At 34.8% G+C, this 24,452-nt stretch overlaps 2 protein-coding genes across 6 annotated transcripts; both read left to right on the plus strand.

Annotated features, from left to right (window-relative positions):
• The first annotated feature begins 4,478 nt into the window (after window positions 1–4,478).
• Window positions 4,479–6,510, plus strand: LOC111203708. Its single transcript, XM_022697700.2, has 8 exons — window positions 4,479–4,486; window positions 4,540–4,751; window positions 5,103–5,263; window positions 5,320–5,410; window positions 5,733–5,814; window positions 5,922–6,033; window positions 6,147–6,301; window positions 6,372–6,510. The coding sequence occupies exons 1-8, from the start codon at window positions 4,479–4,481 to the stop codon at window positions 6,508–6,510; spliced, it is 960 nt and encodes a 319-aa protein (XP_022553421.2).
• Window positions 6,511–6,741: 231 nt separating this feature from the next.
• LOC106448378 lies at window positions 6,742–10,275 on the plus strand. Of its 5 annotated transcripts, none has more exons than XR_007320732.1 (7): window positions 6,742–7,137; window positions 7,220–7,532; window positions 7,736–7,822; window positions 7,909–9,462; window positions 9,684–9,808; window positions 9,885–9,964; window positions 10,061–10,275. XR_007320732.1 is itself a non-coding variant. In XM_022699662.2 (3 exons), the coding sequence occupies exons 1-2, from the start codon at window positions 9,166–9,168 to the stop codon at window positions 9,804–9,806; spliced, it is 420 nt and encodes a 139-aa protein (XP_022555383.1). In that variant the 5' UTR covers window positions 9,102–9,165; the 3' UTR covers window positions 9,807–9,808; window positions 10,061–10,275. The 5 variants fall into 5 exon arrangements, 1 of the variants encoding a protein (XP_022555383.1); XR_007320730.1 differs by having other exon boundaries at window positions 6,743–7,137; window positions 9,885–9,938; XR_007320731.1 differs by having other exon boundaries at window positions 6,743–7,137; window positions 7,220–7,399; window positions 7,483–7,532; window positions 9,885–10,275.
• Window positions 10,276–24,452: the final 14,177 nt, after the last annotated feature.

The raw sequence follows: 24,452 nt of genomic DNA on the forward strand, positions 1-24,452 counted from the left end.
ATGTCGAGACGCGGAACGCGCGACTTGGTTCCAGCCGACTTTAAACCCAAGGCTTCACCAAATTACAAGATTACCCCTGATGATTTTTTAACCTAATAGTTATATACTTGCCTAAGTGTTAGGAGGCAAAGAGAGTTTTTTACCATCATTGTATTATTACTTTCAGCAAGAGAGAGAGATAGAGTTTTAGGAGAGAAGATCATAGAGACATTTGTGATTGGAACTCCATTGATTCATCTATTCTATTCTATGCAGTTTTTATCTATATTTTGTGTCATGAATTGCTTATCTATGTCTGATTAGTTTACTTGTTAGATTCAGGGTTCAAATAGGTTAAAGGGATTAGCCCCAACTATAGAATTGCTTAGTTGTGATATTCATTGATTGATTGTTCTTAATGCTTGTTCTTAATGCTTGTTCTAGCCTTGCTAACTAGAATATTGAACCTAGGAATTTCCATATGTCAAGCATCCTTGATCATCATGTCCTGAATCTAATCTGTCATGCTAGGACTGCTAGAGAGAGCTAACCGCTGTTCTAGGAGACTAGTGAGCATTATCAACCTGCGCCTAGGGCTTAACTAGAAGCTATCGATCGATATTGTCATCTGACAATCGATCGATATTGCGAAAGGTGTATCGATCGATATTTCTATAGGATCATCGATCGACACTTTCTTGTGATCAAAAGACGACAGTTGAGATCCAAGATCTAGTTAGTTAACCAGTGAAACATTGTCATCGCTGATCACTGTGATTAAGGAGTTGAGCTCTAATATATCATGCATGCAGCTGTTAGGCATCTATAGGATTATAATCTCCAACACCTGAATAGAAACCCTGCATCTAATATCTTCAAATAAAGTTACACCCCCAATCATCTTGTTAGTCGAACAATAGCCTTTCTCAATTAGGATTGCTATTTACTTTAAAACCATAAAACAACAAACACTTAGAATTAATAACCTGACTAGATTTAATAGGTTTTCTAACTCCTTGTGGATTCGATCCCTAAGTACTGCAACTGAACCTCTTATTTGAGAGAGTAATTCACTCCTTAGGGTAATTTGAGTGGTATCAACAACCAATTACGGTTTTTTTTGTAGTTTAATGATGAAAATTATTATTAAAATATTTAAGAAAGATCTTACCAAATCTTACCAAATTCCCCTTTTAAATCTCCATCAAAATCTTTGAATTCAACAAAACTCTCTAAATTCCACTACATTTTAAAATCCTCAAAACCTTCTCAAACCCCAACCCCAATAAACCCCCCTAAATTTCTTGTAATCTTATTTTGCTTATGATGTTGGATTAAGCTTGAAACAGTAAGGCTATTGCAAAAACGTTTTCTCATCTTCTTATGTTGCTGTTCCTATGATACCCCGAACTTTATATATGGACTTTGAGCAAAATTTTCATTTTGATGGCCCATACAGTGTAATTGGTTGAATTTATCATCGGACACTTGATTGGAGAGGACTCTCCATCTTCCGAATTTGTCGTTACAAGTTCGTCTCACATTGCTTGGGTTTGTTGTTTAATACACGTCCTCATGGACTTAAACATTCATATCTCGAAGGATACCGTTCATTTCTCGAAGGATACCGTTCATTTCTCGAAGGGTATTTTGGTTTTCTTGCAGATTTCTCGTCAACCTAACTTTGATATTAATTGTTGGGATTTGCCGAGCCCATGTTCAATTCCTTATTATCCGATTAGTACGATATTGTACATTTTGGCCATAAGAGGCTGGCCCGCATGAATTTTCTTTTGGTTTCTTTTCCAAAAGGCTTCGTACTAATTAAAGTTTGACATCTCTTTATATATTAGACACTCTTTATATAAATTTCCAATGTGAGATTTTGCTTGATATCCGGATATGAATCTAAACATGGCAATGTGATGTTGGTTTGGCATTGCTTTCTTTCTCTTCTCTTTGTATTTACAACTATATATGAAGATCCTTTAAAGAGTTTAACAAAAGAAAATCTATATACATATCCACTTTTAAATGAAATATATCTTCAACAGTTTAAAATTCCATCCCTTTTAAATTAGTTATTAAAATTGTGAAATTTCACTCGAATTTAGAATCTACTTAATTATCTTTTTACTTAATTTAAGAAAGTTTCGGTTGGGTTTCTCGTAAAGCTAAGAACCTCACAATTACATACATATATATAATATATACATACACATATATGTGGATTCGATCCCTAAGTACTGCAACTGAACCTCTTATTTGAGAGAGTAATTCACTCCTTAGGGTAATTTGAGTGGTATCAACAACCAATTACGGTTTTTTTGTAGTTTAATGATGAAAATTATTATTAAAATATTTAAGAAAGATCTTACTAAATCTTACCAAATTCCCCTTTTAAATCTCCATCAAAATCTTTGAATTCAAAAAAACTCTCTAAATTCCACTACATTTTAAAATCCTCAAAACCTTCTCAAACCCCAACTCCAATAAGCCCCCCTAAATTTCTTGTAATCTTATTTTGCTTATGATGTTGGATTAAGCTTGAAACAGTAAGGCTATTGCAAAAACGTTTTCTCATCTTCTTCTGTTGCTGTTCCTATGATACCCCGAACTTTATATATGGACTTTGAGCAAAAATTTCATTTTGATGGCCCATACAGTGTAATTTGTTGAATTTATCATCGGCCACTTGATTGAAGAGGACTCTCCATCTTTCGAATTTGTCGTTACAAGTTCATCTCACATTGCTTGGGTTTGTTGTTTAATACACGTCCTCATGGACTTAAACGTTCATATCTCGAAGGATACCGTTCATATCTCAAAGGGTATCATTCATATTCCGAAGGGTATTTTGGTTTTCTTGCAGATTTCTTGTCAACCTAACTTTGATATTATTTGTTGGGATTTGTCGAGTCCATGTTCAATTCCTTATTATCCGATTAGTACGATATTGTATATTTTGGCCATAAGAGACTGGCCCGCATGAATTTTTTTTTGGTTTCATTTCCAAAAGGATTCGTACTGATTAAAGTTTGACATCTCTTAGCTACAGGCAAGAGTGGCGGCGGCGATTTTGGAACGATCAAAATTACCCTCTCTAGGGTTTTTACTGCTTGTGTCCAGTTTAATCCAATTTCTTTTTCAGATTAAATTTTTATATAACCAATAAACCATTTGGCCGGTTTAGAGCGTTTATTAACTAAAAAAGCAATAATAATTAAACTGTGCCATCATATTCACTTCTTAAAAGTCTTTCCATGTTTAAGCTAAAGAAATTTTTAAAAAATCAATATATAACTAAACGTATTTGGTTTGAACAAAAAAAAAAAACCTACACGTATTTAATCTTACCAACAATTGTAATTGATATGATGATATCTTACTAATAATTATTGTCAACACATAATTGATCCAAATGTTTAAAACATACAATATACTGTATATTGCAGTTTATACAAAATACATATCTGTTGCATTGAGCTTTGTTTTGAATTTAACGGGCTTGTATCATTCGGGTTGAAAACCTTTTACCAACCAACAAATTTTTGTTTTAGAGCAAACAGTTGCCTTGTTTTTCCTTTGAGCATTGTTTTATCGTTAAAGCTATCATGTTGATGTGAATGATGGAGAAGATCTTGGAGCAGAATCAAGAGGGCCAAATGAGAAATTCGAAGTTATCACCCGCAAGACTTTGACCAGAGTCAACCTTGCAAGAGGGGCTTCGATTATATCTTTGAATGTCTCAACGATGGAGTCTGCAATGTTCATTTTGGCACATGTGATGATGTGAATGTTTCTAATTATAAAAATAACTATATACTGTATATATAAATTTATGATGGGCAATAATTATTTTATTCCAAATAAATTTTTATAAATGTAATTAGAAATATGTTGTCTATACATACTATTATAAATATATTAAATAATTTAAACTATATATTAATTTAAATCTTATATAAATAATTATAAATTTGTACACTGTTTTGAACCAATTTTTATCCATTTTGACATTTCAAATATATATTTTAAACTATTTTATCCGTTTTATCCACTCTTGTATCCGTAGATACGCTAGATCCACACTTATTCTATTCTAGCCGTTTGGTTTACTAAATCTTCACCATCCGATCCGCTTTTTCTTTCCGGAGCAGTAGTCCACCAAATCTTAACTTCTCAGCTAATTGATTAGTTTTCATATATTTCAGTCAATGGCACCAAGAGTTTCCTCTTTATTTGACCTTTACACACGCATTTTTAAAATTCAAAATGCAAACTGTTTAACTGGAAATCATATATATATATATATGTGTCTGTGTCTTTTCTTAACTAGTAAATTCACAAAAAAGCCACCAGAAAGTAGATATGCTCCATTGCAACATCATTTGCTTTCATTTTTAGTTAAAAATAAACACTAATAGAAAATATAATATATTGTTTGAATTTTAACTAATCTAAACTATACTAAAAAGAAAATAAGCTGCACATAGAGAATGTCCACGTAACCAACCAATAAAAATGCTTTCTACCGCCATGTCATTTCATTTCCATCAGGCTTAAAATTCACAATTTCTCTATTGGACCCTACATCATCCGTGGCCCAGTCATTATCATCCGTGCTGATCACAGTGTAACCGTTTCATTCTCATACAAGTCTGCTCTGTCTGTTCTTGATGACAATACCCTCCCTATCGACGAAGACCGGTTCCGGTTCCATTCACACGACGATTTTGAAGCTAACTGTGACCTCAAAGGTGACCTTTACGGTAAGCCATCTAATATTTCATATCATATTATCTCTGAGTTGTATTGTTTTATGATCGGATGTAGTCTTTAGCTTTTGTTCCTGCATTCAAATAAAGTAATTAGTTCAATACAAAAATCTCGAATGAAAGCAACCGTCTCAAATTTCTTAAATAAAGTAATAAGTTCAACTTTAAAAGTTTGGGTTTCTTTTTATACTGAAAAGGAGCGACCTGTCGATGACTGAATAATGGGTTTGTGAAGTTTAGTATAACAATTTATTAACCTTCGACCTTGGCTTTTGTTGGTGATACAATATTATACTATTTAATTTTTGGCCATCTAACTTATACTTTTGTTGAACCATTTTGTAGATGTTGTTGGCCACATGAAGCTGGTCAATGGACAGACTCTAATTAAGCGTCCCATCCTTGACGAAACAGAAATATCAACCAGTGTTATGGTTCATCTGCAATCACACGAGTATGTGCTTCCTGCTATTAGAATCACAACCTTTCTTTACTGCACTTACCCCGTCAGTAATGATGTTTTAACAGAGGATCTGTTATGAAGCTGTACCTTTGGGACCAGGCTGCAACGGAATTTTTCAAAAAGTTCATGGCCTATGAAAACACTCCAACCGTGCTTTTAGTCACCACAGTGAACCCGAAACGTCTAGGAGGTAATCATCTCCATTTCTTTGGTCTTTAATGTTAAACTTATTTGACCATGGTCTCAAAAATGTCTCTGCTTCTGCTTATGACGTTATCTAGCCTAGGAGAGTTTTTGTATTTCTCTTATTTTCACTTTATAAAGCTCTGACTGCGATATATAGGTTGACTTTTCCATCTCTACATTGTAAATCATCTAACTATTCAAAATAGAGTGTTCTTAGAGCAGCCACTTGATCCACGCTTAATATGTTATGTTGATCGTCATATTGGGTTTGGTTACTCATCTTCGCTTCGTGGTGCTATTGGTAATGACTATACATGTGACAACAGGTACCCTTGCCCTCAGCTCAATGTCATCCTCACGGGGTTTCATGAACTATGATGTTCAACCAACCATTGATTACTTCAACTGGTTAGTCTGTGTTTTGTCAACGGTTATACGTTTGTCAGATTCAAATGATACTTAGACATAGCCTTTCTCCGGAGTGTCTCACAAAGTAAAGTTTTAAATTTTCGCAGGATGGGTTCTAAACCAGAGATTCAGGAGCTGGTTAATGCGGAGGTGGTAACTAAGGCTGAGACAATGACTATTGCGGAAATATACGCCTACATCAAGCATGAATCTGCGAAGGTAAAATCAAAGTTCTATATTTCTCAGACAATAAAAAATGCTACTCTATGTTTTTCAGTCAAAACAAAATGCTTAGTTATTTTGATCACTTGCTTTAACACAACTGCAGGTAGCTTTTTTTTGAGTGCATAGCCACCATTGATGATGTTGGACGTGACTCTGCTTGGTATTATATTGCCTGCAGTGGCTGCCATACTAAGGCCATCAAAGGTCCTACTTCTTTGATGTGTCCTAAATGTGGCAACGATAATGTAGCCGGTGTTCCACAGTATGAGCTCTATCCTCAATACTCACTTAAACCTTGGCTGGAATTAACGTTTTATTTCTCTTAATAACAGGTACCGTGCGAAGATCTCTGTGTACAACAATAACGAGCAGGCTGTTTTCGTCCTACTTGGTGATACTGGTCGTGAGTTAACTGGGAAACATGCAACAAAAGTAGTTGACAGCTACCACTACAGGAAATGTGGATATTAATAGCATCCGATTATAGTGTTTATGACAGTTCTCCTATTGTATATCAACACTTTTTTTTTAATAGTGTTTATCAATTTAAAATGATATATTTGTTATCGCGGGAAAATAAAGTTTTTTAGCCGCGTTAATTTGTTAAGTGTAGACGCAATAATAACATTGCAGATCAAAAATTAAATGCTATGGCAAAATGTAAATATCTTTAATTTTAATTAAAATATTTAAGTTTACACAAAATAGTTTAGTTTTTATTTGTTTCTTTTTTTCTTTCTTCTCCATAGGAAGAAAACCAGAGAAGTCTCAGATTCAACCAGCTTGGCTTCCTCAAATTCTCAGATTTGATCTCTTGCCACCGTCGACTGAAGCTTCACCACCACACTCCTTTTGACACCGTCGCTCTTTACCACCACCACCACCAGCTCGTCACCACCATCGCCATCTCTCTCTGATTAGGGTTCTCAAGGTCGCTCCTGCTCCTCATACGGTTTCTGGGTTGGAGATGGCAGCATTGATGAAGCGGCGGAGGAGGCTTCAGCGCAGAAGAAACGTGTTTCTCTTCAGAGACAAGCCGCCGTTACGGTTGAGGCTGCTGAGGATTACGCTCAGATATTTGAATCTGGTGTCAATGTGGTTAGCTTTCTTTACCAATTGCGTTGACTAGTGTTCATTGTTGATTATATAAAGAATCGGTTTTGTTTGTTTCTTTGTACAGCTTTCCTCTCTAACGATCAGGTTGGTGAGGAGTTGGCTCAGTCCGGCGTGAATGTAATGTGCAAAACGTGCTTCTTGGGAGAAAGCCAAGGAAGTGAGAGAGCAAGGAGGATGCTTTCTAGTAAAAGCTGTGGCAAGAAGTACAATAAGAATTGTGTAAAGTCTTGGGCTCAACATATAGGTGCTTTCATTTGATTCGTTGTTGTGTCCTACTTTCTCTTGCTTGGTAAGGCTTTTGAAGTCTATAAGTGCTGTAAATTGCAGATTTTTTTCATTGGAGTTCATGGAGTTGTCCCTCGTGCCGTGTTTGTGAGGTCAGTTGAGTTCGTTTCCTTCTGTTGCATTTGAATTTTTCTATGCACTGGCAATGTCTAGGAATGTTTGACTAGCTTACACAGAGTCGTCATATTCCTTAGGTCTGCCGTATAACAGGAGATCCTAACAAGTTTGTGTTCTGCAAGAGGTGTGATGCCGCTTACCATTGTCAATCTCTTAACATATACATTTTTTTTTTCAGATTCCAAATGGATTGCTGCAAGATTGCAAGAGTCAGCAAAATCTTTCTCTGCATAACAATCCCATTTCAATGGATGAGTTTCGGCTGGTAAGGAGTTTTATTCTGCAACCTCAAAGAACAAGCTTGTGATTGTGTTGTTGTGTGTAACATAGCAATGGTGTTAATGTATATAGATGGAAGGGCTGGACCTTGAAGACTGTCCTGAAAAAGAGCCTCTTGGTCATGGATTCTATGCAGACTTCACTATGGCAACAAGGATAACAATACCAGATTTCATCACCGAGTTTATCTGTTATATTTTAAAATGAGTTCATGTGTTTCATGTATTTGATTTTGTGTGTTTTGAATCATTTTGGAATCTAAATTTTTTTTAACCCCTAATCCCTAAATATATTTTAACCCCTAAACTCTATATATAATCCTAAAATCTAAATTTTAAACTTTTAAACTTTATTTAAAAAAACAATTCGATATAAATATACTAATTCAAACCGGACCCATCTAGTACTCTAAATCTAATACCCTAAAATTCAAAGTTAAATGATATTCTAAATACTAAATAAAATCTCTAAATAATTTTTTTCAGATTTTAAATCCAAAATTTAAACTTAAACTTTAAATCTAATTAAAAAAAAACTCCATTCAAAATCTTAAATGTAAACCTTAAATCTCCATCAAATTCTATACCCTAAATCCTAACTTCAAACATAAACACATACCACTAAATATAAACTTCCAATATAAATTTTAAAAATTTAACAAACTTCAAATTTAAATCTTAATCACAAACTTTTATATACAACTCTAACTCCTACACTTTCAAAACTTTCAATCCCTAAATCATAATAAATTGATCTTTAATCTACACTTTATATCTAATACCTAATACCCCAAACTTAAACTCTACATACAAATCATAAATACAATATTTACAAACTTATAATAGAAATTTTAAATTAAACTCTGAATATATTCTAAAATTCAAATCATATACTGAATCCTAAATCTTCACCCTAACTCCTAAACCACATATCTCATTTTAACATATATCATAAAACATCAAATCTTCTTTTTTAATAAATTATAATTCTGTAAATAAATTAAAATTTAAAATACAAAATCTAGACTTCAAATTTTCAATTATGATATCAAAGTATTTAAAGCTTAAATCATTTGTATAATAGCTATAAATAAATAAGAAGACAATTTGTATTGTTTTTTTTAACTATTGATTGATTTGAATCAAAGGCCCAAAATCACTCTTGTATCTATCCCCACACTTTCTTCCTATTGTTTTACTTGTTTATGACATGGATCACCATCTGCACCCTTGGATGATATTGAATCAACGCTTGAGATTAATTATTCTTTTTTTCTTTGTTTTTTTAATTATCTTTTCTGATCTACGAGAGAAGAGATGGAGTTCGTAGATGATAAAGGAGAAGTCGCCACGGCCGGTCGTCGCCACCACCACCATCGCTCGTTACCACCACCACCATCGCCATCTCTCCCATCCCCAATTGCTCGTTACCATCACCACAATCATCATCTCTCCCATCCCCAATCGCTCTTCACCACCACCATCGCTTCTCAGATTCGTCTTCACCACCGTCACGCTCGTCATAACCACCACTGTTCACTTCTCTGTCTCTCACTCTATGTCTCTGGTGGAGCATACAGGACCAAGAGGGATGACTCTGCCAAAACTATGTCTCAGCGTTTGCAAGGTATTATTTTAGCTTGTCTGATTTGTTTTCATCATTCTGTAATTTTCATGTGTTTGTTTGCTACATGCTCGTAAGAGACTCAGCTTGATCTTTGAAAGGTGCTCTGCTTGTTTCAATTTTAGTTAGAGACCAATTTGGTTCAATGAAAGACCAAGTTTACATATTCCTACTTCTTTCATCCAATGAAAGCTTATCAGTATTTTTTTTTGTTCCTGGTAAAGGTGGTGGTCGTGACTCGTGAGCAAGAGCTGATGTTCTGCAGAGGAGATGTCTCGAACTCGTCTCCGTCTAGACTCACACGAATGTTGCAGTCTCTCATTGGAATTGCCAAGTGCAGCCTTTGAAGGTATTGTGACAGTAAAGACTGAGACTTTCTTCTTCTCAGAGTTTTGCTTATGTCTGCTGATTCATTGCCTTTGAAGGATTATACAAATAAAACATTGCTCTACGGCAGACTTGAAGACAATATTGCTTAAGTATGGGTGTTGAGATAAGTTATCTTGTTCGTTAATCTTGTACTGATTGGTTCCCATCTTAAGCATAGGTGTATGTCCTCAAATCATTGTATTTAGCAACACTTGTTCTGTGTGCTTTTCAGATACTGGTGAAGCTTGAAGAAGGTGGAAGAGACAGATGAACCTCGAGGAAGGTTGAAGTGAAACAACGAGCTTGAGGAAGGCGGCGGCTTAGGTTTAGTTTTTGGGTTAATGTGTTTTAATTAGTTTTTGTTTTATATGTACTTGTTTAGTTTTGTAAAATTGATTGTATTTGTAAACTGATTTTAGTGAATAAATAAAATTTCATTTTTAATTATACCGATATTATTTGTACTTGACAAAAAGAAAAGAAACTGATATTAATTAATAAACAAATTGCTATATGTTAAATAAAATTAATGAGCTTCAATAACATTTATACCACATTATTATAAATATATTAATAATTGCATACAAACTAACGCTATCGTTTGTAGTTAACTATGACATACAACAGATCCGCTATCAAAAGGGTCGGACCTACGATAACGGGCGCTGTCAGAACGTTTTAAGGAACACTATTAAAACAAACTAATAGCGTTTAACGCCAGCTATTAATACCCACATTTCCCGTAGTGTACTTTGAGGTAACTTGCCATTGCACTATATATCACCCCAAGTTATTTAACCTCACATTCTTTACCCTCGAATGTTAGGCTAATCAAAACCTTGGAGCTGACCATCAGATACCTGTCCCTGAATCTTTAATCAACACTATTGGTCAAACACATAAATTCAGTGTCAAGGTATCGGACCACAACTTAACAGAGAAGACAGAGACTATAACTATCACAAAGATTCCCTCTCCAGTAGTTCTGCCAGCTGGAACAGCCTCAGTCGAAAACCATGTTGCTCTAACATCCGAAGCAGATGGAGATCATGCAAGCGAGCGGAATAAAAGTACCTGTCACAGTGAATAACCAAAGAAAGCAAAGCGTCCAAAACATAACAATTAGAGCTTCCACCACTCATCTCAGAGGTCTCAGGCCTTCGTTGCAGTTTCAGTTTCCCTTTTTCTTTTGAGCATAGACTTAGCTTCCCTTTTACTCACTATTTCAGTGTTTGGTTTTCCTGTGAGAGTAGAGCTTACACCAGTATACTCTGATCATGAACGCCTTTGTTGCAGTTTCAATCACCAGTTATCAGTTTAAACATTCACTAATGCTTCCCTTTCAGTGTTATTTTTAAATCTTTGCAAACAATTTTCTATTTATTTCACCTTTATAAAGGATACGTTTTTAATATCTATACTATTAAAGCAGAATCCTATTGTCTTTTTTACCTTAGCTTGCCATTTCTTTATTAACATTGCATGTTTCATTAAGGGCAATCAAGTAATATTAATAACACATCTATATTGGGCCATTATTTTCGGATCCAGCCCACTATCCACATCAGATCTCTCTTGGGCCATTTGGGCCGATTAAGAAATCAGATCCAATTCTCACATTTTTTTTCCTTTGGGCCATTGAGTCCAAGTTCAAATAATTTTTTTTTTCAACCATTCTTAATTAATTTTTTTTTCTTAATATAATTTAAGCATTCATAAAAAAAATTGATTTTTTCATTGAAAAGTATAAATCTTTATTAAAAGTATATAATTATTTTTATTAAATATATTAACCACATAATAAAATTAATTCATCAGAGTTATACCAACTTAATTCATTAAAAAAATAAAGTTTAATTTTTTAAACATAAATAGTCATTTAAAATGAAACACGATAAAGAAAGATAAAAAGTTTAAGTCTTTTATAAAATAAAACACAAATATATGAAATATGACGCTAAATATTTGTCAATTGAAAAAAAAAGAAAATAAATCCGTGCTTTGAAAGCGCGGATCAAAATCTAGTAAGCTATTATAACAATCATTTGCTCTATACGGAGATCATGATTCTTAGACATCACTCTCCTATATTAATTTGAAAATCCATATTTTAAGGATTAGAGTTCTATCGTAATAGTAGTCAATCTCCAGAAATTGATGATCAGATCCTTAGTCAAATTAACAATAATCAATTAGCTTCCAGCCAACGTGATATACAGCTAATTTTAGTAACGAATGAGTTTAATAGATTTAGATCAAACTAATTTTGACGACAAAATCAAATTCGTCAAACACTTCAAGGGAAGAATAAGACTTAGTAAAAATACATGATTCAAGGAAAACATTTCATCTACAACCAGAGTAAAATCAACTAAATACAATAAAAAAATTATTATTATACATTTGCATCCTGTTCATTGTTAATTTATTTCTAAGCCCTACATTTTATTAAATAAAAGTCTCCTACTCAATTTAATCCTCGATCTATTTATCTGCCTTTTTAGTTCATAAGTTTTTCTCAATGTAATTCATAAAATTTCCAATAATCTTATTAATGGAAGACCTTTTTTTTTTGTGTGAACACAAAACATTGATTAATCTTGAAACCCGTCTACCAAAACTAGGCAAAGGGGGTTGAGTTGCAGAGGTACACTGCTGATTTGGCTGGGCCATCAGCTAAAGAGTTCTGAGCTCTTGGGATAAAATTAAAGACAACATAAGTAAAAGTAGAAGATAGGTACTTGATGTCCCGAATGATTCCGTAGATATCCGCCGGTGATGACCTCGAGTGAATAGCACCAAGAAGTGCCTGTCAATCTGATTTGATACAGATTAATGGAAGACCTAAACACACTTTTAAAAGATTATTTCCAAATTCAAAACACCGTAATGCTGAACAATATTTCAATTACGAAGTAGTTTTACATACAGTAGAACCTCTATAAATTAATAATTTTGAGACTTTGAAATTTTATTAATTTATAGAGATATTAATTTACAAAAAATTTCTTATTTAGATTTCATATTTTAAGATATATTTATATTAAGATAAGGAAATATTTGATTTTAGTGTATAGACAATAATTGTGATTTTAAAAAAAAATTACATTTATATTTATATTAATGTTATTATATTATTTGATGTATATAATATATATTGTATAGAACTTAAATGTGGTTTTAGATATAATATTACTAAATCTCATCAAAAATAATAGGTTCTTATTTATATAAAACATGTTTACAGATAAATTATTAATTTATAATTTTAAAAGGACCATATATTTGCATAGAATTTTCTATAAAAAAATATTATCTTATTATTTTACTGATTTGTGTCAAATTTTAAACCGGCCTAAGTTGGAATCAGCAAAATTTAATAATTTATAGAGATTATTAATTTATCGAGTATTAATTTATAGATCTTTTACTGTTAATTTAATTTCCACTAGGTGTCTTCCTGCACCATGTGCAGTGCAGTAAAAAATTTAAAATATTATTTAACAGATAAATATAAATTATATTTTAAAATAAATTTTTGTTAATATTATAAATTTTCTTTTTTCGTATCAATATTAATTTGATTTAATTCAACATAAAAATTATATTTAAGAATATGCATGTATATATTTGAAATTATAATCTTTGATAGATTTTTCTATCTATTTATTTTAATTAAATATATTAAATAAATTTGTAAAAGTTGCATAATTACCAAAAATTAATATTAAACAATATTTATAAAATTTGTAGATATATAAGAAAATAATGATTTTACTTTTAAATTTGTATAATTTTCTAAAAAAATTGTATACATTTTTGAAAATTTTAGTAATAAAATTGTATAATTTAAAAACATATAATTAAATTATATTTCAAAATTTATAATGTCATATTTGAATATATTTATTTTAATGATGATTTATGAGTTATTCCCATATTCTAAAAAAATTTTCAAAAATATAAATTGACATTAAATGTAATATATGAGTTATTACCATATTTTAAAAATTTTACCAAAAATATAAATTAACATTAAATGCAATTGTCAATGTCATATTAAGCTATAAGACTTGTCATCAATTTCAGTAGCCATGTCATATTTGTTTTGTGAAATTGATTGTATAAATGACATGTGGCAAAATAACTTTACAAATATAGTCTTGGGGATTACTACGGAAAGCCACTATACACAACCAAAAACAGATCCCCTCTACTTTTACATCTTTATCGATTCACTTCCCACTTCATCTGCATAAAAAATGAACAATAAATCTTAAAATACTTAATTTCATATATTCCTTCTTATAATTACTTTAAATCTATTGCAACAACAACCATAAACAGCCACAACTATGGTCATACACAAATTTTAACTTCACACAATATCCGCCCGTAGCGTGGACACGGACCTAGTATTGAGTAATAATAGTAATACTTGATTTTATCTAAAATTCGTGTTTCTGAAAAAAATGAATTATCCAATTTGGTAACGTAATATTGATTCTGTAAATCTTGACCATTATCGATTCCAAGACCAGACTTGCCCGACACACACTATAAATGTATGGAATACATATGGCTAAATAGTATACGAAGCAATCGCAAACTTTGAAACTCTAAACCAACACGTGAAGATGAAGAACGTTTCTCTCAAGCTTCCACTCTTCAATTTCATTTTGGTCATCACATCTAGTAAGTATTCCTTTTGCTTTTTAGAACAGTAGCGTTTGTGTTTCTTTTCACATATATAAATAGAGAAAACAAAACTTTAACCGTTAAACCCCAATTTATTTATGTGAATGATGGAGAAGATTTTGGAGCAGAAGCAAGAGAGTTAACTGAAGTTGAAGTTATGGCCGGAAGTACAAGTGACGCTGCCATAGGCAAGACTCTGGATCCAGCACATCCACCTTGCAAGAGGGACGCCGATTGTAGCTTCGAATGTCCCAATGGAGGATTCTGCAACGATCCCTATGGGTTATGTGATTGTCTCTGATCACTATTCTAATCTAATTTCCATACAAAAAAATGTATCATCATCAATTCTTTAGACTTTAACACACTCATTTTGTATTTCAAGATTAATAATAGTAAATCATATGCTTAAAATTCAATATGCAAACTTGGTTCGATCCAAATAAAACAAAACAGTTATTTCAAGGTCGACCACACTGGAGGCCTCTCCTTGCCAATGACAATCTTGACTTCAAAGAGACTGTTGCTTCTTCCTCTTCTCCTCCACTTTCTTCACTGTCTAAAACAACAATGGATTCAGGCATTGATGCTTCTTCTAAGACCGACTTCTCAAACTCTTCACCCCAACTTTTCGGATCTTGATTCTCATTCATTTCAGTTTGCGCAAGTACCTCTGCTTTGCTAACTTCATTCAACTGTGACTCTCCAAGAGGTCTCAAGAACAGTTTTCCGCTTAGTCTATTGTTGTCACTCTTTGCAGCAGAAGATCGAACACCTGAACATGCCAAGTTATTATTAAGTGATGCTGCATTAACCAATGGCTTCTTTAATCCCAGAGATTGAGGAGGCAATGTGATAGACTTTAGTAGTTTGAAAGATTTGTAAAAGGAAACACTCGTTTATTAATGAAAGATATAGCTTCGAAAGTTCAGATTCAGATCATCATCTCATGACGATAATGATATTCCTTTACGATCTCATAGCGATCGCCTCTAGACTCATAGTGTCTACAATGAACATACAAAGCATAAAAGATTCTCTCTAACGGTCACTTCTTATTTATACTCAAGTCTTCCCTCAACCCTCCAACGGCAAACCCTCTGTTCGCTTTAGAGTCATAGCTTCCTCATCCAACGGCAAACCCTCTGTTTGCATCAGAGTCTCAGCTTTCTTCTCACCACTCGACTTAACCTCCACGTTAACATTCTTCATTGACTTCTTCCTGAAGTAAGCTCTTTGATACTTATCAATACTCACTCCTTTGAAATCAAGCTTGTCCTCAAGCTTGAAATAAGGATAATGCTCCACAAACTCTCCATAAGATACCCATGAATTCTCATGAGAAGGACAATGCACCCACTTCACCAACAACTCCAAATATTCCTCATCATTATATCGCTTCGCTAAGACATCCTCCGGAATCACAATACTGTCAACTTCACTCAGCTTCTCCAATGGTAATGGCTTCACTTCCACACAAGAACCTAAAGCCAACTTCAATTGCGAAACATGAAAGACCGGATGTATCTTTGATGATGCCAGCAATTGAAGCTTATAAGCAGTCTGTCCCACTCTGGCCATCACTTGAAAGGGACCGAAGAACTTCGCCGCTAACTTTTGACACACATGGCGTGCCACCGACTGTTGACGATATGGTTTCAACTTAAGATAAACCATGGCGCCAACTTCAAATTCAACATCTCGACGATGACCATCAGCACTCTTCTTCATTAGTTCTTGTGCACGCAACAAGTTAAACCTGATCTGCTCCAACATCCTATCTCGTTCCCGCAACGAAGCCTCCAACTCAAAGTTCTTAGTGGACCCTTCCTCAAAACGAAGCAACGTTGGTGGATCTCGCCCATAAACTACAGAGAAAGGAGAAGCCTTGAGCGAGGAATGAAAAGATGTATTATACCATAATTCAGCCAACGCCAAGAACTTAAACCAGGTCCGTGGATGAGATGAAGCAAAGCAACGCAAGTAGGTCTCCAAGCAACGGTTCAACACCTCCGTCTGACCATCAGTTTGAGGGTGGAAAGCGGTACTGAATTTGAGTTTTGTACCCGCCAGACGAAAAGCATCAGTCCAGAAAGCACTGAGAAAGATCCTGTCACGATCTGATACGATGCTTTTTGGAAATCCATGTAAACGCACAATCTCAGCTACAAACTTCTCCGCAACATCCAAGGTTGAAAACAGATGCTTCAATCCAATAAAGTGTCCATACTTACTCAATCGATCCACCACAACCAACACCACATTAAAGCCTTGAGAAGTAGGTAATCCTTCAATAAAATCCAACGAGATGTCCTCCCAAACTCTTGTAGGAACTGGCAAGGGTTGTAACAAGCCCGCAGGTGAGAGTGTTGAGTACTTATGAGTTTGACAAACTGTACACTCCGCCACATATATACTGTTGGACCCTCTTCGCAATGCCTTCCCAATAAAAACTCAACTGAATCCTCTTCAACGTTTTGAAAACACCAGAATGACCTCCCAACTTTCTGTCATGACACTTCGCTAGAATCAATGGAATGAAACGAGAAGTTTTAGATAGTACCAAACGCCGTTTATACCACACTCTGCCTTCAATGATCTGATAATGAGCATTCTTGATAGTACCATCCAATACTCTCTGCTTCAATCTTACCACATCCTCGGCTGACTCCAACTCCTTATAAATGTCTTGAATTTGTAAAACATTCAGAATTGTTACCGCCAAGCACAATGAACTCCCCGACCCTTCACTAGCTTCCATACAACGAGGCAACCCATCAGCGGCCTTATTCTCACAACCTGGTTTATAAAATATCTGAAAATCATAGCCAAGTAAGCGAGTTAACCACTTTTGATATTCCATATTGACTTCCTTCTGCTCGAGCAAGAATTTGAGACTGCATTGATCGGTATGAACAATAAACTTGCGTCCCAAAAGGTAATGCTTCCACTTCTGCACCGCCATTACTACTGCCATCAACTCCCTTTCATAAGCCGGTTTCAACTGTTCTCTTGGTGTTAGAGCATGGCTAAAATAAGCGATAGGATTCTTGTCTTGCATTAATACTGCACCGAGACCAAACCCTGATGCACCAGACTCAATGATGAATGGTTTAGAGAAATTCGGTAATGCCAACACTGGGGTAGAAACCATCGCATTCTTCAACTGATCAAATGCCTATCCTGCCTCCTTACTCCAATCAAACTTATCCTTCTGCAACAGAGTTGTCAAAGGTTTAGCCAACACTCCATAGTCTTTGACAAACCTCCTGTAATAGCCAGTTAAGCCCAAAAACCCTCTCAATTGTTTCACTGTCTTCGGAATAGGCCACTGCTTCATCGCTTCTGTCTTGGTCACCTCCGACCATTGCCACACCATTTTCTGATATAATGTGGCCAAGATACTCTACCTGGCTCAAGCCAAACACACATTTCTTCTTATTTGCGAACAATGTTTGCTCCTGAAACACTTGTAAAACCAACTTCAAATGATGGACATGTTCTTCGACTGAAGGGCTATACACTAATATGTCATCAAAGAAAACCAAGACAAACTTCCGCAAGAATGGCTTGAAAACTCGGTTCGTCAATGCCTGAAAAGTAGCTGGAGCATTGGTCAAACCAAAAGGCATGACCAAGAACTCATAATGACTCTCAACCGTGCGAAATGCTGTCTTTGCAATGTCCTTCTCCTCCATTCTTATTTGATGATAACCAGAACGAAAGTCTAACTTGGAGAATATCACTGCTCCATGTAACTCATCAAGCAACTGATCAATGATTGGTATAGGAAATTTGTTTGGCACTGTCACTCGGTTAAGCGCCCTATAATCCACACAAAAACGGTGACTATTGTCCTTCTTCTTGACCAAAAGCACTGGACTGGAGAAAGGGCTATTGCTGGGACGTATAATACCTGATTCCAGCATCTCATTCACCATTTTCTCCATCACAAGCTTCGTGTTATGCGGATGTCGGTATGGTTGAACCGACACTGAAGAAACTCCTGGTAACAGCTCAATAGAATGCTCTGTTCCTCTGAAAAGTGGTAGTTGTGTTGGTAGCTCAAAAACTGCTGCGAACTGCTCCAACAACTGAGAAACTGCCAACGGAATATCTGGTAAGGTTGTCGGTACTTCTGTACTAGCCCCAAGTGCTTCTCTTCCTTTGTAAACCAGTAGAGAAGAATGGATACAATGACTGAAACAAGGGAGGAGCACAATGTAAACTCGGGTCCCCAAACAATGTCACTCTCTTCCCTTGATAAGCAAATGAGATTTCATGTTTCTTCCAGTCAATCTCACATTTACCTAATGTCTCAAGCCATTGTATTCCTAATACCAAATCAACCGCTCCCAATTCCAAAGAGATGAAGTCAGATGTAAAAGTATTAGAGCCAAGGTGAAAAGGTAAAGATTTGCACACGCCTAACCCTTTCACAATCACTCCATTACCCAATAATACATCTAGGCTGCTGTCTGCAAAAACTTTCAATTGCAACCTCTTCACAACTTCAGGGGATATGAAGTTATGAGATGCTCCACTATCAAGCAAAACAATCATCTCTAAATTTCCAATCTTCCCTTGTAACTTCATTGTCTTCGGTGAACTGTATCCCAAGAAAGAGTTAAATGACAAAGTCTTTAACATTGGCATCTCCATTGGAGAGACCATAACTTCATCACCATCTTCATCAGTAACCACCTCGAGCTCAAGTCCATTTATCACTGTCATCACTCTAAGCTCCTTGTTTGGACAAACCGCTGCATGAGCCCTTGACCATTTCGCTCCCCATTTGAAACAAACTCCCTCGTGACGCATGTTATCCAACTCAGCATCACTATACTTCTGACGAGGCCGTTGTGCCAACTTGCTTCCACTTGCCACATCTTTATTCGGCTTAGTATCCAACAACAACTGTTTCTGCTTCTCCTGCGACTGATGATTCGAATGGAACGTAGTAGCAGAAGACTTATGAACCGGTTTAGCACTGTGACTGTGACCACTCGTAGCTGTACCCACCACCTTGCAGAAAGCACTAGATTCCATACGGAGAACCGCAGCAATGTAATTAGACAAGCCCTCTGGATCTTTCATCCTAATAACCTCCTTCATCTCCGGTGTCAAACCATAGTAAAATATCATCTCCAAGTGATGATCAGCTAGATCAGGAACTTGTGCCGATAGGTCCTCAAATTCTGAAACATAATCAGTCACTGAACCAGTTTGTCGAATCGCAAACAATCTCGTTTCAGGTTCATCATAAATTGACTCCGAGAATCGCACAATCATCCTTTGTTTAAAATCATTCCAGCTTCGAAAACCTCCTCTCCTCATCACCCAAGCACACCATTTCTTCACCAGCCCTTGTAAACAAAGAGGAACCATATCCATCTTTGCTTCTTTAGAATAACGTCCCAAATTGAAGAAATATTCCACATCCACAATCCATTCGTAAGATCTCAATCCGTCAAAAGAAGGCATCTCAACTCTGCGCACCATGATATCAAGATTCGCCAGATGAAGATCTTCGTGCCGATAATCTGCTGGATTATCTTCACGGAATCGATCACCACTCGAGTTTCGTACCTGTGATCGTGAAGACGAAAACTCTGAAGCTCAAATCGGAGTCTGCATCGGAGAATCCTCAATCACCGGTTGCTTCCCTAACGCCTTCAACACCGCGTCAAACTTTATGTCAAGCTTCGAATCCATTGAAGAAAGTTTCGTATCCAACGTGTCGACTCTCAACTCCAAAGAATCAAATCTCTTCTCCTTCACATCTGCATCCTTCGACAATCGCTCATACGCTCCCATCAGAAACTTCAATTGACCTTGTACCTTCGACGAAACTTTCGTCGACATCTCAGAATCGTCCGATTTCGCCGTCGTATACATCACCGTAACACCGCGTTTGATCCGATCTCAGTTTCACCGCACCAATGATAGACTTTAGTAGTTTGAAAGAATTGTAAAAGGAAACACTCGTTTATTAATGAAAGATATAGCTTCGAAAGTTCAGATTCAGATCATCATCTCATGACGATAATGATCTTCCTCTACGATCTCATAGCAATCGCCTCTAGACTCATAGCTCTACAATGAACATACAAAGCATAAAAGATTCTCTCTAACGGTCACTTCTTATTTATATTCAAGTCTTCCCTCAATCCTCCAACGGCAAACCCTCTGTTCGCTTTAGAGTCATAGCTTCCTCATCCAACGGAAAACCCTCTCTTTGCATCAGAGTCTCAGCTTTCTTCTCACCACTCGACTTAACATCCACGTTAACATTCTTCATTGACTTCTTCCTGAAGTAATCTCTTTGATACTTATCACAATGCAAGAGATAGCTTCTTCCTGCTCCAGTTGTTACCAGATGTGTTTGCCTCGCAGATACCAACCACTGCTTTTCTTTTCCCATTACCATCCATATGTTGATCAGTGTCACGACTCTCTTAATGTGTTATGCTAAAGGAAGATTCCACTGCTAAGTTCGGCTTAATCCCATCAGGATTTTCGTGATTTCGAGCTAAAACACGAATTCCACTTTCAGAAACCTTCTCATCTCCATGACTCTAACGAGACGAAAAGGAAGCAAAGTTGGAACTTATAGGAACACGCAAAATCAACATTTGCTCACTGAATAAACTAACTAAGCACCTTAACCTCGCCTGCGTTTGGTGTTTCCTGAATTTGGAGGCTGGTGCTGCTTCCATCACCAGCGTTAACCTTTACAGCATACTTCTGGGTCATCTCTCATGCCTTATAATCGAAAGCTTGGCTATTGTATTTGTCCTCCCTGCTCTGAGACAAACAAATCCAGCAAAAGAAATAGTTAAGAAAATTCTCAAAGAGAAAATGACTTTGTGGTAAAGCATTTTTGGCGCATGTATTAAGACTTACAACTTCACACATCAAGTCATCATCCGGATTAGGTTCACTAAGCAACAACCCGATACTCGTCAACACTGTAGAGATGTTCAATGATGGTTGCCAAGCACCCTGTGCTCACAACAAGAAATAAACTAATCACTCTTTATCTTTCTTTTCTAATGAAAAGGCACATTTGCTTCCTAATCACATTGGCACATCTGCTGTACCTTACTCTAGTGCAAATTCAGATCAAGAAAGCCAAGAAACTATTTTTCATTCCGGAACTTATATAAGAATGCATTTCATCACTTGCACTGAGTAGCTTTCATGTATGTATTCTAATACCAAAAACCACCAAAGACAAGATTGGATTCAACAAAAAACTACGGAGCTTCTATTCAACAATGGCTACAACATATCAATCAACAAAAGCGCCTCAAGGAAGAAGGAAGAAACAGAGTGTCACCTATGGCGCTGTTCCAACAGACTCAAGACCTTCAGTAATCTTCAGCTGCTTCAACAGAGTATTAATCCCTAATGTTACCAATCGATCATGCCTTTCCTTGTCAACCACAAAACTCCACTGCTCATTGCAAGGAGATATCCATACCCCCGAACTAATATAGATAAGAACTATGTTTGTGTGGATATAGAGAAGAGTTAGTGAGAAGGATGAAGCAGAATGGATAAACAAAGAAGGAAAGAGAGAAAGATAGCGGGAGAGAAAAAAAGTGGGAAATAAAATATTGTGCGAAATTTTATAAATTAACTTATTTTATAAATTAAAGATTTCCCCAATAATTCAAAATAGATATTAATTTAAATCTTATATAAATAATTATAAATTTATATAATGTTTTAAACCGTTTTTATCTACTTTTACAATTCAAAAATATATATTTTAGATCATTATATATTTTTCATCCACTTTTGTACTGATAGATAAGTTAGATCCACATTTATTATATTCGATCTATTTGGTTCACTAAATCCGCTCAAAAGAGTTTCCTCTTTCGTTGACCCTTAGACAAGCATATTTTAAATTCAAAATGCAAACTGTTTGACTGGAAACAGTTTGCATTTTGAATTTAAAATATGCTTTTCTAAAGGTATATATAGATGTATATACCGTCTGTGTGTATTTTCTTAACTAGTAAATAAATAAAAAAAGCCACCAGAAAGTAGATATGCTCCATTGAAACATCATTTGCTTTCATTTTTGGTTAAAAATAAATACTAATAGAAAATATAATATATTGTTTGAATTTTGACTAGTATTACGTAAAAATAGTAGTACTTGATTTTATCTAAAACTAGATTTTGATTTGTTTGGTTTATAACTTTATATAATTGTTATATACATTCGTTAAAAGTCAGAGATAATATTCATACTTAAACGTTTGCGTTTTGATGATTATACTTGGGAGTTTAGATATTTTACGTATCGTATTTCAGATTAATAAATTTTTATAATATGTTATTAATGTTTTAAAGCGAGATTATGATCCACGATTTAAAATTTACAACGTATTTTATTACAAATTGATAAATTTTATAATGCCGTATGTTTTGGTTTGTTTTTGAAAATTCTTATTTTCAGTTGCTATTTTTAATAAGTTAGCACTGTAATATAAATAAGTTTTAAAAACTAATAGAATTTTCTATATATTTTTGTTTTCTCAAAAATCAATTTAAAATACATCTCATATTTACTAATATAATTAAATTGGCCTTGAATAAAACAAATAAAGATAAATAATGTTTGGCCTTTGTTTACATCCAAAAATTTTAAAGATTGAGTTTTTAACATACAAAACTAAATCACTTTGGTTTTGTTTGGGTTTTGTTTTATTAATTTGAGGAATGACATGGCAATTTAATTATCTTCAAAAAGTAATGGAAGAATCATAAAAAGAGATTTTGTTTTAATAGTATAGATTTGTGTTTCTGAAAAAGGTGATTTATCCAATTTGGTAACGGAATATTGATTCTGTAAATCTTGACCAGTATCGCTACCAAGACCAGACTTGCCCCACACACACTATAAATGTATGGAATACATATGGCTAAATACTCTCGCAAACTTTGAAACTCTAAACCAACACGTGAAGATGAAGAACGTTTCTCTCAAGCTTCCACTCTTGATTTTCATTTTGTTCAACACATCTAGAAAGTATTTCTTTTGCTTTTTAGAACAGTAGCGTTTGTGTTTCTTTCCACAAATATAAATAGAGAAAACAAAACTTAACCGTTAAACCCCATTTATTTATGTGAATGATGGAGAAGATTTTGGAGTAGAAGCAAGAGAGTTAACTGAAGTTGAAGTTATGGCCGGAAGTACAAGTGACGCTGCCATAGGCAAGGCTCTGCATCCAGCACATCCACCTTGCCAGAGGGACGTCGATTGTAGGTTCGAATGTCCCAAGGGAGGATACTGCAACGATCGCTATGGGTTATGTGTTTGTCTCTGATCACTATTCTAATCTAATTTCCATATAAAAAAATGTATCATCATCAAACCTTTAGACTTTAACACCACTCATTTTGTATTTCAAGATTAATAATAATAAATCATATGCTTGAGATTCAATATGCAACCTTGGTTCGATCCAAATAAAACAAAACAGTTATTTCAAGGTCGACCACACTTGAGGCCTCTCCTTGCCAATGACAATCTTGACTTCAAAGAGACTGTTGATTCTTCCTCTTCTCTTCCACTTTCTTCACTCTTTAGAACAACAATGGATTCAGGCATTGATGCACTGGGCCCAATAATTCAAATAGATATTAATTTAATTTTATATAAATAATTATAAATTTATATAATGTTTTGAACCATTTTTATCTTTTTTTTACAATTCAAAAAATATATTTTAAATCATTATAAAAGTTTCATCTACTCTTATACTGATAGATACGTTAGATCCACATTTATTATATTCGATCTATTTGGTTCACTAAATCCGCACCGTTGATTTCGGTGAAAAGAGTTTCCTCTTTCGTTGACCTTTAGACAAGCATATTATAAATTCAAAATACAAACTGTTTGA

This window comes from Brassica napus, chromosome C3 (assembly GCF_020379485.1).
Source record: "Brassica napus cultivar Da-Ae chromosome C3, Da-Ae, whole genome shotgun sequence".
Lineage (NCBI taxonomy): Eukaryota > Viridiplantae > Streptophyta > Magnoliopsida > Brassicales > Brassicaceae > Brassica > Brassica napus.

Coding starts and splice junctions, on each gene's coding strand:
- LOC111203708 (XM_022697700.2), top strand. Junction 4,752..5,102: donor CCTCAAAGGTGACCTTTACG/GTAAGCCATCTA, acceptor ACCATTTTGTAG/ATGTTGTTGGCCACATGAAG. Junction 6,034..6,146: donor TCAAGCATGAATCTGCGAAG/GTAAAATCAAAG, acceptor AACTGCAGGTAG/CTTTTTTTTGAGTGCATAGC.
- LOC106448378 (XM_022699662.2), top strand. CDS start 9,166: ATGATAAAGGAGAAGTCGCCACGGCCGGTCGTCGCCACCACCACCATC. Junction 9,463..9,683: donor TATGTCTCAGCGTTTGCAAG/GTATTATTTTAG, acceptor TTCCTGGTAAAG/GTGGTGGTCGTGACTCGTGA.